General features: G+C 47.2%; 1 protein-coding gene across 1 annotated transcript in view; it reads left to right on the top strand.

The window, feature by feature from the left end:
- The window catches only part of LOC105304450 (ryanodine receptor 2), a gene marked incomplete at its 5' end in the record, with an annotated part of 220,090 nt that overhangs the window by 113,923 nt on the left and 93,950 nt on the right, over positions 1–12,217 (top strand). The window contains 6 exons of the mRNA XM_023522367.1: positions 860–1,180; positions 2,297–2,537; positions 2,926–3,013; positions 4,044–4,136; positions 10,038–10,208; positions 11,239–11,298. Coding sequence (XP_023378135.1) covers positions 860–1,180; positions 2,297–2,537; positions 2,926–3,013; positions 4,044–4,136; positions 10,038–10,208; positions 11,239–11,298 — 974 coding nt within the window. The remainder of the gene's footprint in view (positions 1–859; positions 1,181–2,296; positions 2,538–2,925; positions 3,014–4,043; positions 4,137–10,037; positions 10,209–11,238; positions 11,299–12,217) is intronic.

Here is a 12,217-nt window from a genome sequence, read left to right on the forward strand (position 1 = left end):
GTGTTTTGCTTGCTTTTGAGACATTCAGCATTAGACACCAAAAGATAAGAACTATGGCTTTGAGAGTCCTCGGCTTATAGCAGGAGCCCCAGGAATGGCCAGAATGGCCCAGGCAAACATATAAGCCAAAAAGGAAGAGGGTTTGAGACAAATCCGCTCGAAAGGTTAAGGAAAACTGATCTTTAAAAGTCCAGCGAGGAGAAAAGAGTGAGGAGGAGGAGGATGGACGCAACTCGGAAGCGAGTCACGGCGGGTGGGGTGCAGGGGGGTTGGGAATGGGGCGCGGGAAAAGGCATTTGGTCAGCGGGGTGACTGTCACTGTACCACTACGATAAGGACCGCGAGAGTAAATTAGGCATGAGGTGGAGGCGAGGCCTTCTTTACCGTGGACAGAACGATGCCCGGCTGCTAGCCGTCCAGGGGGTTCCGAGCACGCTAGGCTGCCTGGTGGTGGTGTTCGGCCAGGAGCGGGCAGTGCTGTGGCGTGGGCTCGGCCTCCGGAGCATGGGTGGGGCCTTGAGCAGGGGCCTCGGACCCCTTCCTCTGAAAGGGGATCGGTCGTGACCGTGACCATGGGCCCAGAGGCCGTAGACAGAGACACCTATACCCCTCCTTGCTCAGAGGCAGAAGGAGCAGTCATTGGCTGGTCTTGAGGGACTGGCGGTAGCCGGCTGGGAACTTCGGGGGAAGGAGGGTGGGAGATGTCGTTGCGGGAAAGGCAGATGGCCTGGTGCCGGCGGCCGGGCCACGCGGCGCGTGGAGCCCAGCGAAGTGGCCTGTGGCGGTCACCGGACGCGGGAGTCCGGCTGTCAGGCCAGCTCTTCCCTCCAGCCGTTCACTTCCGCGTGTGCCCCCCCAGCTCTCAACCTGCCGGCCAGCGTGGAAGATGTCTGCCCGAACATCCCGTCCTTGGAGAAGCTCATGGGCGAGATCGTGGAGGTGGCCGAGTCCGGCGTCCGCTACACGCAGATGCCACACGTGATGGAAGTCGTCCTGCCCCTGCTGTGCAGCTACCTGTCGCGCTGGTGGGAGCACGGCCCCGAGAGCAACCCGGCCCGAGCCGCGACGTGCTGCACGGCGCTCAGCTCCGAGCACATGAACACCCTGCTGGGCAACATCCTGAAGATCATATACAACAACCTGGGCATCGACGAGGGCGCCTGGATGAAGAGGCTGGCAGGTGAGGACCGCAGAGGCTCGTGCCGCCTGCACCGGCTTATTTCCAGAAAGCTTTGAAGTACGGAAGACTAGACTCTTTTATCTTAGTCTTTATTAATATTTTCTTCTGCACTAAAAAATATTATCGGTTATTTCCGTTGTGCTGTTCTTTTAAAAAGTAGATATGATCATACATCGAGTAACTTTCTGCTTAGTTGTTACTTTTAAATCAATGTTTTGCTGTTTGGACAGCCTCTCTAAGGCGAATCAGTAAACACAGCAGTAAACTTAATGATTCTGCAGGCGTAGACCTAATGATTCTGCAGGCAGACGCACAGATGAAACTGGATTTTGAAAGAGCTCGCTGTTAGCGGTGTCTCGGCAGAAATGTGCAGGGTGAACAAAACCTGCAGCCAGACGTCTGCGTCTCCATTTATCTACCCCGCACTGTTTCTGTCGAATGACCGGAAGCAATTTAAACATCTTATTAAGTTGCGTGCGGTTCAGTAGATGGCGTGTGTGCAAACGCAGAGTCGCGGGCCTCGTCAGGCATTAAGGTTTCGGCGGAGTGCTGTGACTCGGAAAATGCTTACAATACCACAGGATGAAATAGAGAGTTCTTTAAAAATAGAGTTCAGGACTACATATCAATGCACGTTTCTGAAATTATTTATAAAAAAACCCCAAAGAAACAACCGCAACCATTACTGAGCAAACGCGCACGTCACGCGTGACGCAGCTGTCGGCCGGGCTGGGTGGGGACAGTAACCCGAGGAATCTTGCTTGTCTCGTAACCCTTGAGCAGTGCACACCTCGTCCAAGGAGAGGGCTAGGGGCCCTCACCATGTAGGGAATCGTTTACTTTGTGTGAAAAGGATCGATTTGCAAGTGAAGGAATGCCTTTTTGTATTATGCTACATTAGCTGTCGATTCTTTTTTAAAAACAAGGGAGTGTATCCAAGTCAATTCAGGAATCATCTCTGAACAGCATGTGCAGTTAGGGTTTGGACGAGGAAGCAGGCACGGAAGCCCCGTGCTGGAGGAAGGGGCTCACGTCGGCCGCGACTGTGATTTCAGCCTGTCCTTGTTGCGATGGCCGTTTCTGCAGCACCGAATATTAATGTCTGTCCTGAAACAGTATTTTCCCAGCCTATTATAAACAAAGTGAAACCTCAGCTCTTGAAAACTCACTTCTTGCCACTGATGGAGAAACTCAAGAAAAAGGCAGCGATGGTGGTGTCCGAGGAGGAGCATCTGAAAGCCGAGGCCAGGGGGGACATGTCCGAGGCCGAGCTGCTCATCCTGGACGAGTTCACCACGCTGGCCCGAGACCTCTACGCCTTCTACCCTCTCTTGATTAGATTCGTGGACTATAACAGGTGCAGTGTTCTCTACTCCATCCTAGCCTTGCCGGGCCCCCCTGGCCTGATTGAACCACTTCGTTCACTACCTAACGTGACGCTGAGCTTGTCCATGATCGTAACGAAACCGATGTCCATAGCTAAGTTCATTTTCACCGAGCATCTTCACATTGCAACCAGAAATCGCATTCTGGAGCAGTCTGCCCTTCGCATGGGAAAATTAGCAGTGTGACAGTCACCGTGTTTAAATGGTCCGTGACGTGTCAGCCGGAGGCTAAAGCCTGAGCTGTGTGGGCGGCTCGCGGCCCTTCGTTACTTGGCTTCAGATTTAACTTTGGGAGGGTGATTTTTTAAAATTAACTTGCAGTTGTAACCGAGAACCCACTTTATTCATTTTGTGATCCAGGGCCAAGTGGCTCAAAGAGCCGAACCCAGAAGCCGAGGACCTTTTCCGCATGGTGGCCGAAGTCTTCATCTACTGGTCGAAATCCCACGTAAGGGGCCGGCGCGGACAGCGCTGACTGTCCGGATTGTGTTGAGGGCTTTCAGAAATGGGCCAGTTCTCCCCACCCTGAGTGAACACCTGTGGCGGTGCTGCTCAGCACTGTCCCCCAGGTGTCACTCAGCTGGTGAGGAGAGGGCATAGGTTCCCTGGGGAGTCGGAGGCGGGACTAACTTTCTTTCGAGTTTTGTCATTATCTTAAAAAAAATCACGGGTCTGTAGCCGTCTGGGTTTGCCCTAAGTCTCCGGGGCGCACGGACGTGGAGACGGACGTCGTGTGCCCCCGGCCTCCGCCCCTCCCTCCTGTGGGCATTTTCCCCGCGCCCCCCCAGCTCTGAGGACTGCCCATGGCCCTGCTCTTCAGTCATTGGTCACACTTGTTTCACTTCTTTACATCCGGTCTGTCATCATCACGCCTTTGTTTCTATCGGAATCCAGTTTGGCTCACGTGTCAGAATAAAACATTGTCCTGCTGGGAATCCTGTCGGTAGAATTTACAAAGTGCATCTTTAGTAAATTTTTACTGTCTCGCATGTTGCAAGTAGAACTATCTATTCGTAAATCTGAAGAAGTTTTTAATCATTAGAAGAACTTTATAGTATCTTATAATTTTCAGTAACTAGCAGAATACGGGTAGTAAGTAAGCATTTATTATCCCAAATTATTGCAAAAGCTTAGAATTTTTGTTTATCCCAGAAGATGGCGTCTGCTTTTCACCGGCTCAGCCGGGTTTTAGTTTTCATTCCATCCCTGGTAGACGCGTTTCTCTGCTACTTAACTTTTCTGATCCTGAGAGTTTTTACCTTTGAAACGTACGTATTTACTTCCAGTTCCCAGAATTGCTGCCCCTAGCCAAGGGCCTTCACTGGACATTCAGCAGACACTTGTTCCCTTTCTTGATGAGTTTGACACATCAAATTAATACTTATCTTTGTGGAAACTTTTGGGTGCTGTGCAACCTCTAATCACGTGGACGTCTAATCTGTATGGCTCTAACAGAAATTTCCTTTGCAACTTCCCAGAATTTCAAAAGAGAAGAGCAGAACTTTGTTGTCCAGAACGAAATCAACAACATGTCTTTCCTCATTACAGACACCAAGTCGAAGATGTCCAAGGTATTTCCGTACTGCTCCACGTTCTCGAAAGTGTCTCCGTACAACTTTCACTGGTTACTTTTTTAAGTGTTTTTGGAAGGTTTATGATTGGAATTTGATGTAGTAATATTGTTTACTGATCACACACACACAGTTTTGAGGTACCTGGGGTTCCATTTATTCACATGTGGTATGATATGTGGGCACAGCAATGACTGTCACGAAGGAAGTTCTTACAGTTCCTTGGAAACAGAAGATGTGGTGTGTGGCGTGTGGTGTGTGGTATGTGGTGTGTGGTGGGGGGCGTGGGGACGCCCCAAGGTCAGGCAGAGGCGGAGCGAGCGAGCAGAAAATGTGGGTGAGAACCTTCCTCGTGGTTTCTGTGGGAGAACAGGTGGCACAGGACGAGCAGCTTAGGGCCTGGCTCTGGGACGTGGGGACCGCCCCTCACTGTCTACCTGGCTGGGCGACTGGGGCAGGTGGCCTGAGGCCCAGGTAAAGGAGGCGCCTGGGGAATAGGGACTCGTATCGGTTAGTCTGTGCGTGAACGGTGAACTTGCAGCAAATGGTTTCCTGTCTCTAGGAAGTGACCAGCCCTGGGAGGGGCAGTGGGGACCAACAGAACCCGGGAATGTCAAAGCATCAGAATAAAGGGTACATGTTTAATCAACACACACATTCACTCACACACACTCACACTCACCCACACACTCACATTCAAACACACACACTCAAACCCACACACTAACACACACTAACACTCAAACGCACACACACTCACACAAACCCACTGACACGCTCAGCACTCACACTTACCCTCACACACTCAACACTCACACCACACTCACACACTCACACACTCACATTCACACTATACTCACACTCATACTCACAATCACATTAAACACTCACTTGCACACTCACACACATGATCACACACAAAACACGCTGTCAGACTCACACTCACACTCATACATACACACTAACTCACACTCATACTCAACACACACTCATACTCACACTCATACTCACACACTCACACTCAGCACTCACACCCATACACACATTCTCACACTCAACACATACACTCACACTCATGCACACACTCACACATTCAAACTCACTCAAACTCACACACTCACATTCACACACACAAAAACACACAGACCCACAAAATACACATCACACAATATACACATCGCTAGTCAGAGTCATGTACTGTAGCCCCCGATATGCAGGGGTCGTTCCAAGACCCCCACTGACGCCCGAAACCACGGACAGTGCCGATCCCTGTGTATACGCTGTTTTCTCCTGTACGTAGATGTGATAAAGTTTAATTTATAAATTAGGTACAGCAAGAGATTAACAACAAAACTAATAACAAAAATAGAACAATTATAACAATATGCTGTAATAAAAGTTATTCTCTAGTTTCCTTCTTTCTCAAATACCTTTTGAATGATTTATTTATGGAATTTTCCATTTACTATTTTGGACCATGGTTAACTGTGGGTCACTTAAACCACACGAAGTGAAACCACAAGTGGGGGGGGGGACCTCTGTATTCACCAAGAGTAAATGCTTGTGCAGTCACGTGTGCCAGCCGTGTCGGCCTCCGAGTGATCCGTGGCATCGTTTGAGACCCACATGGGTGTATCTGGTTCTCACGTGGGAGGTGGGAAGTATGACCCTAGGCTTTGTTTTCTCGGTCACACATGCTGGGGAACGGAGGAACTTTCTTTAAAATCCATGCCTTTTCCCTTCGAATTACCACTAAATAAGGAAATGAATGTATCACGTGGGTGACAGAATGTGCTGCCACATGGCCCACAATGCTCAGCAGTGCGGCATCTGGCCCAGGAAATCGTCCCCACCTGCCCGTAAATCATGGGACAAGAGCTGCTGTGGGAGGGGCACCGGCTCCACTGAGCCGTGCGTGACCAGTCCATCCGGCCGGCATTGTTGGCGACTCCAGGACAGTCGAGTAGCCCCCCATGGCACCCCGGTCTTAGAGTCTGGAGTGCCATGTGCGTGACACTGTCACACACGAACCGGAAGCAGACGCCGGCTGGAGCTTCGCCTGCCCAGGACTCTTGTCCGGCTTCCGCTGGCCGTGGCCCTGAGACACTCAGGGAGAGGGGACCGTCTCTCCGGGGATGGCAGTAGGATGCATAGTGACAGCTTGCTTCTTCCAGGGATGCCGCCCCGTGAGCACACGCTTCCCACATGTTCTGAGCTGGAAACTTAGTGGATTTCTCTGCTAGGACACACGTCCGCAATGCAGGCCAGTGAGAGAGGCATTGAGAGAGTTCATGTGAGGATCACAGTGACCCCAGGGCATAACCCAACTCAAGACAGTCGAGGGCTTTAGAGCACGTCCTGTTCGGAATCCTCGGCCCTCTCTCCAGCGTACTAGTCCTGTGATGCTCAAAGCGCAGCTCGAAGCACTGGTCCTGTAACCCAGACCGAGACATCTGTAAGCATCCACTAACAGTAACGCTTACTCCTATTGGCAGGAAGAAAAAAGGAAAGTAATAATAGGAGCCTCTCAATTTTAATGTTTTGCCCTAAAATTTTCTCAAACCTCTCGGTCTTTTTACTACATGAACACTAACTCTGTGAGACAAGATAGATAGCAAATAACAGCATTACTGATGAAAAATTTGAAATCGGCGATTATGCTTTGCTTCGTTTTTGCCTGCATATGTGCTTGAAATTTTATATCATATAAGTGTAATAAACTTTTTTTCCTAGAAATAATGTTTCTAATTCAAACAGGAGTCAAATACACTATGTCATATTGTTTTGCTAAAGGAATTATGGTGTCCATATGTGTCATCACATATGTCCGTTTAGACAGATCTGAGAGTCACTGTGTAGGTCATAGCAGCATCTTTTTTTTTTTTTAATGAACGTTTAATTTTATTATTAGTTTCAAGTATATAGCATATTGTTAGACATTTATATAGTCTGTGAAGCGATCCCCTAATTACTCTATGTCCCCTCTGGCTCTCCACCCAGCCGTCACCTCACTGCTGACCGCACGCCCCGTGCCGTGCTCCCCACCCCCGTGACCATCTATCGACTACTAATTTGTGCTTCTTTAACCCTGCACCCCTTTCTCCCAGCCCCCTGAATGACGCTCCCTTCTGGCAGTCACCAGATTGTCCTCTGTATCTGTGAGTCCGTTTTCGCTTAGTTTGTTCTTTTTCTTCCTTGGACTGTGTATATAAGTGAAATCACATGGCAGTTACCTTTATCTGTCTGACTTATTTCACTCAGCATAATAATCTCTAGGTCCATCCATGTTGTTGCAAATGGTAGGCTTTCATTTTTTATGGCTGAGTAATATTCCCATGTATGCGTGAATATAACTTCTTTATCCAGCCGTCCGGTGATGGGCATATCTCGGCTGTGGGAAATAGCGCTGCCGTGAACATGGCGGGGGCACAGATCTTTACCGATTAGTGTTTTGGTTTTCTTTGGGCAAATACCCACAAGGGCAATTGCTCGGGCAAAAGGCAGACCCCTTTTCAGTGTTTTGAGGAGCCAGCAGTGTGCGAGGGCTCCTTTTTCCCTGCACCCTCGCCAGCACTCGTGTTTTGATCTGTTGACGATAGCCTTTCCGACAGGCGTGAGCTGATATCTCGTTGTGGTTTTATCAGAATCAGTGAGGTGCTCTGCTGACCACAGATGGCCTGAAGGACCGGAAGCGGGGTGAGGTCAGGCATCCGTAACTCCGCCCCCAAAGCCTCTGTTCAGGTCCGTCGCCAGGAGTGGATAGCAGAAGGTGGTCCTGGTCTCACACTGAAGCTGACATGAATAGAGTTGAGAGCAGAGACATGCAGCCTCAAGGACCTCTGTGGCAAGACCCCACGCGTCTACCTGAGGCATCGCAGCAGCAGACGATCCGCCCTCCCCCCGATTCCTGAATTAGATGGCTTAAGAAAAGGACAGTTTATTCTACTGCCCTCCTTAAACACGCCAACATATGGACCGCATTATTGCACGTTCACACCCGATTCGAATGTTAGGGAGTTTTGAAAGTGAAATATCATGCAAATTCAAACGCTTCAGCAGTGCCACGCAAATTATCAAGCGGTTCCTCTGGGCAAGGCCCAGTGCTTGGTTCTGCATCTACAGAAAAGAACAAGGCAGGCACCCAACAAACAAAACCCAGTCAACACAGATGTACATGAGCCTGTTTGATTACTTGCGGATTTAATTTCTTCATACTAGCGGTGGACTGCATCGCCATCAGTGTTCAGAGATTCATTAACTTCTCCAGCCAGTTTACCAGTTTCCGTGGCAGAGAAAGCAAGATCGTTGTTTGAGCATCAGTGGGAATGAATCTAGTGCTCTCAAAACTGAGCAGTTTACAGTTGCCATTGGTGTTGACAAATTATTTTCACTGTAAGATCACTTAAACATTTATAAATATCAAACCAGGTGAAAGCTCCTTTTGTTTATATAACCATAAACCAAAGAAACTTTATAAGTTAAAATCAAAGATAACTCCAGCCCCAGTAGAATTTAGACTTTAATGTGTTGGGTAATATTGTTTTGCTGAAACTCAATTACCGGTATTAGACAGAAACATGTTTGAATAATTTGTATCAATTTGTTTAATTTTTAGGATGGTGGTTCCTCATTTAGCTGATTCTGTTTATCACTAGAGGTTACCTTTCCTTTTATGGCAAAGAGCTTGTTTAAAAACCACTGATTCATTATTTTATGGGTTAATCAGTTTAATAGTACAAACAATCATTCACATACTTTTTCTACTAAACTTACTGAAAACGATGTCTTACAAATTGATACAGATAAAAGTGGGACCCATGCAATTATTACATCTCTTTGGAAAGTGAATATGATTTTTATAGCTATGGTTTAAATATTATGGGTTCGATATAATCTGTTAGTATATACTATACATATAATGGGACACTTTAATATATAATGAACGCAATATACGTAGCTACCATCACTATATGGTGACTCAATTGTTTCAGTACTTTCGCTATATGAAAACTTCTTTCAACATCGTGTGATGTATTTTGGGGAAAACAGATCATTTGTATATTAAATCCTGTTCTTTTTTCTCAGTAGCCCCAAACTATTACAATAGGTCAGGATCATGAAAATATCTTCAGTGTTTGATTTATTGCTACAAAGAAACTGAATATGCACAAAGAAGTGGATGTGAGACAATTATTTTAATTTTGACATTAGAACATGCAAGTATGTTCTAACATAGGTAGTGAGAATACTCACTACCAGTGAAAATTAGACTCTGTCATTTGAAGTGGCTCCGTGGCTCAAGCATAATCTTCAATAAAATCACAAGTAGCATCGTCGTGCTCCATTGTAAACAGGTCATCCAGAGATGATCTCAAATATTTACATAACACCGATTAGTATATTATCTCTATTTCTGCTAGACAAGGATCAAGGCTCTGGGAGACAAGTCTGCAGATTGTAGAAAAGGCAAATGTATTTTATAATAGTTTTATATATGCTGTGTGTGCGTGTGTGCGTGTGTGCGTGCTGCAAAACAAGCATTTATCGAAACAGAAATACACCACTTATTCTCAATTACTTTTCCTTCTAACATTGAAAGTTAAAAAACATACAATATCAAAAGTTATCACAGGGTTTCCATATATCCATATGCTTCTCTAGAATTACAATGTGCGTTTTCCTTCTAGCATTAGATAGAAATCCACGTGGGAATCCGAGAATAAGACTTCAGGTTAGCAGTGACGCTAGGCAGGAAATCGAAAAAGTACTCACAGGAGGATTTTCAAAAATAGGGCCCCGCAGAGAATGCGGAGGACAAACCCCAGCCAAGTAGGAAAGGCTCGCGGGTCTGGGTCTGGGAGGAGGCGATCGCAGACCCCGACCCCCGTCTCGGCCCCCTAGGCGGCCGGGTCTGACCAGGAGCGGAAGAAGATGAAGCGCAAGGGAGACCGCTACTCCATGCAGACGTCCCTCATCGTGGCCGCGCTGAAGCGGCTGCTGCCCATCGGCCTGAACATCTGCGCCCCGGGCGACCAGGAGCTCATCGCCCTGGCCAGGAACCGGCTCAGCATGGTGAGTGCCCGTTGGGCCTGGCCGGGAGCTGGGCGTCCGCCCGGCCCCGCTGCTCTGCGTGGCGTTTCCTCTGCACGGACCGCTGCTTCATGCCGCTCTCTGTGGCTCTCTGCACGGGCCGGGACGCCATAGCAAAGACGCTGGGTTATTTTGGAGGCTGTTTTTGTTTTCAAATTAAGTTAATCGTCCTCAGGGCACATTCAGGAACCATGTGGAACAGATACAAAAGGCCGCCGGTAGTGAAAAGATGGATTTCATATGAAGTACATAAAATTTGTGATGAGAGCTCTATTCACATTTATGGAGCGTGATTTTTTCAGCACTAGAAGCGTAATGTGCTGATTGCGGCTAGGTGCAGTGTTGGCTTTTAAATCGGCCGCTCTTGGCCAGCATCAGGATTTAAGTTCTCACGATTTCTTTCTGGCTTCTGGCTTCTACCTTCATGGCTTTGCAGATGATGACGCAGTTTTTCAAAGCTACGTCGGAATTACTATAAGTATTTATGTAGATTGGAGGACATAGTCTTCGTCCCCCGCGTATTCCGCAGCACCCCGACCGTGGGAGCTGAGCCCCTAAGAGGAGCCCGCTGGGGGAGACCGCACAGTCTGAGCAGTTCTGTTGGTGGTTGTCTAGTATTTGGTCCTCAGGGTGTGCTCCTCGTTACTGGATGACGGGAGGTGTTTTAAGGGCTTGACTTGCTTGGTGGAGACTTGCGGGGACACTGGGGCCTTAATTCTATTTGAACTAAAGGCAAGATGCCTCCACTCCCTGAGCGGGGAACTCCGTCCCGTGGAGGCTGATGCACTTATTGTGGCGTTAAGGTGGGTGGTTGTCTTGGTTCAAGTCACAGCAGCTTCAAGAAATTATCTGAAAGAGATCCCCACCCCGAATTCGTGGCATGCATTTAAATCCTATAAAGAGGGGTTTGTTCAGAAATATACTGTTTTGAAGGAGCTCTGCATTATTTCTATTGACTTGTAACAGGTGATACTTATAAGTCTTCTTTTAGGTAACATTTATTTCTTGACAGAAAGACACGGAGGAAGAAGTACGCGACATCATCCGCAGTAATATTCACTTACAGGGCAAGGTAAGCCAAACATAGACTGAAGCACAATTAGTACAATACATTCATCTCGCGTTAGAACAGTACCCCAAATGATGTCACTGTGGCAATTAAGATAGTGAAAGTATATTGTTTTAGTCATTATCCTACGTACAAATTCAAGACTAAGCTAACAGTAGATTATCAGAGATCGTTAAACTTTGAAAAAATATGTCATCAGTTGAAGTAAAGGTTGGAACTTTCCTTCCTATAAACTGAATTTGAAGACCTCTGGGACATGGAGACAGATGTCTATAAGAACTTGAAATTTTATGTGTGCTCAGACATTAGATACAGGCGCCGTGTTTAAGAGTCGTCAGTACACAGACGATATTGTGAATGGCTTTACGAGGAATAATCGAACTTACCTAGAAAAGCAAATGTGCAATTAGAAGAAAACGGGCATGGAAACCAAGGTAACACCTGCTTTTTAATGGTGGGCAAAAAAAAATTGTCAGAAGTAGTTTTTCAGTCCAGTAAGTGTGTCCTGTTATTTAGAGGCTGTTTGATACTCGAGAATAAATTATTCATTTGTTTACAGAACCTGTTAGGTAATGTAAGAAGTCCAGCAATTTATCATATTTGCCTCGGCCCGTTTGTTCCTATTCCGTGTCCCTTCTGGGGAATCGTTTTTAATTTTGAAAATGTCCAAATGCTAAGAAGCAGTGAGTGCAGTATGACGTGCCTCCCGAAGATCCAGACCACTTTATTCTAAAAGAACAGACTATGACGTAGGCGAGAGATGTCTCTGCAGTATTGACAATGCACGTGTATTTCATTAGAGCACATTTCGTGTGCGCTTTGATGCTCACTCACACGCTGAGTAGGAGGTTAATTCCTGTTAGAGCACGATGTCTTTTCAGACGGCAAAAAAGACGTACATAAAGCCTCCAGCCGAACCTCG

The sequence above is a fragment of the Pteropus vampyrus genome, unplaced genomic scaffold (genome assembly GCF_000151845.1).
Source record: "Pteropus vampyrus isolate Shadow unplaced genomic scaffold, Pvam_2.0 Scaffold342, whole genome shotgun sequence".
Lineage (NCBI taxonomy): Eukaryota > Metazoa > Chordata > Mammalia > Chiroptera > Pteropodidae > Pteropus > Pteropus vampyrus.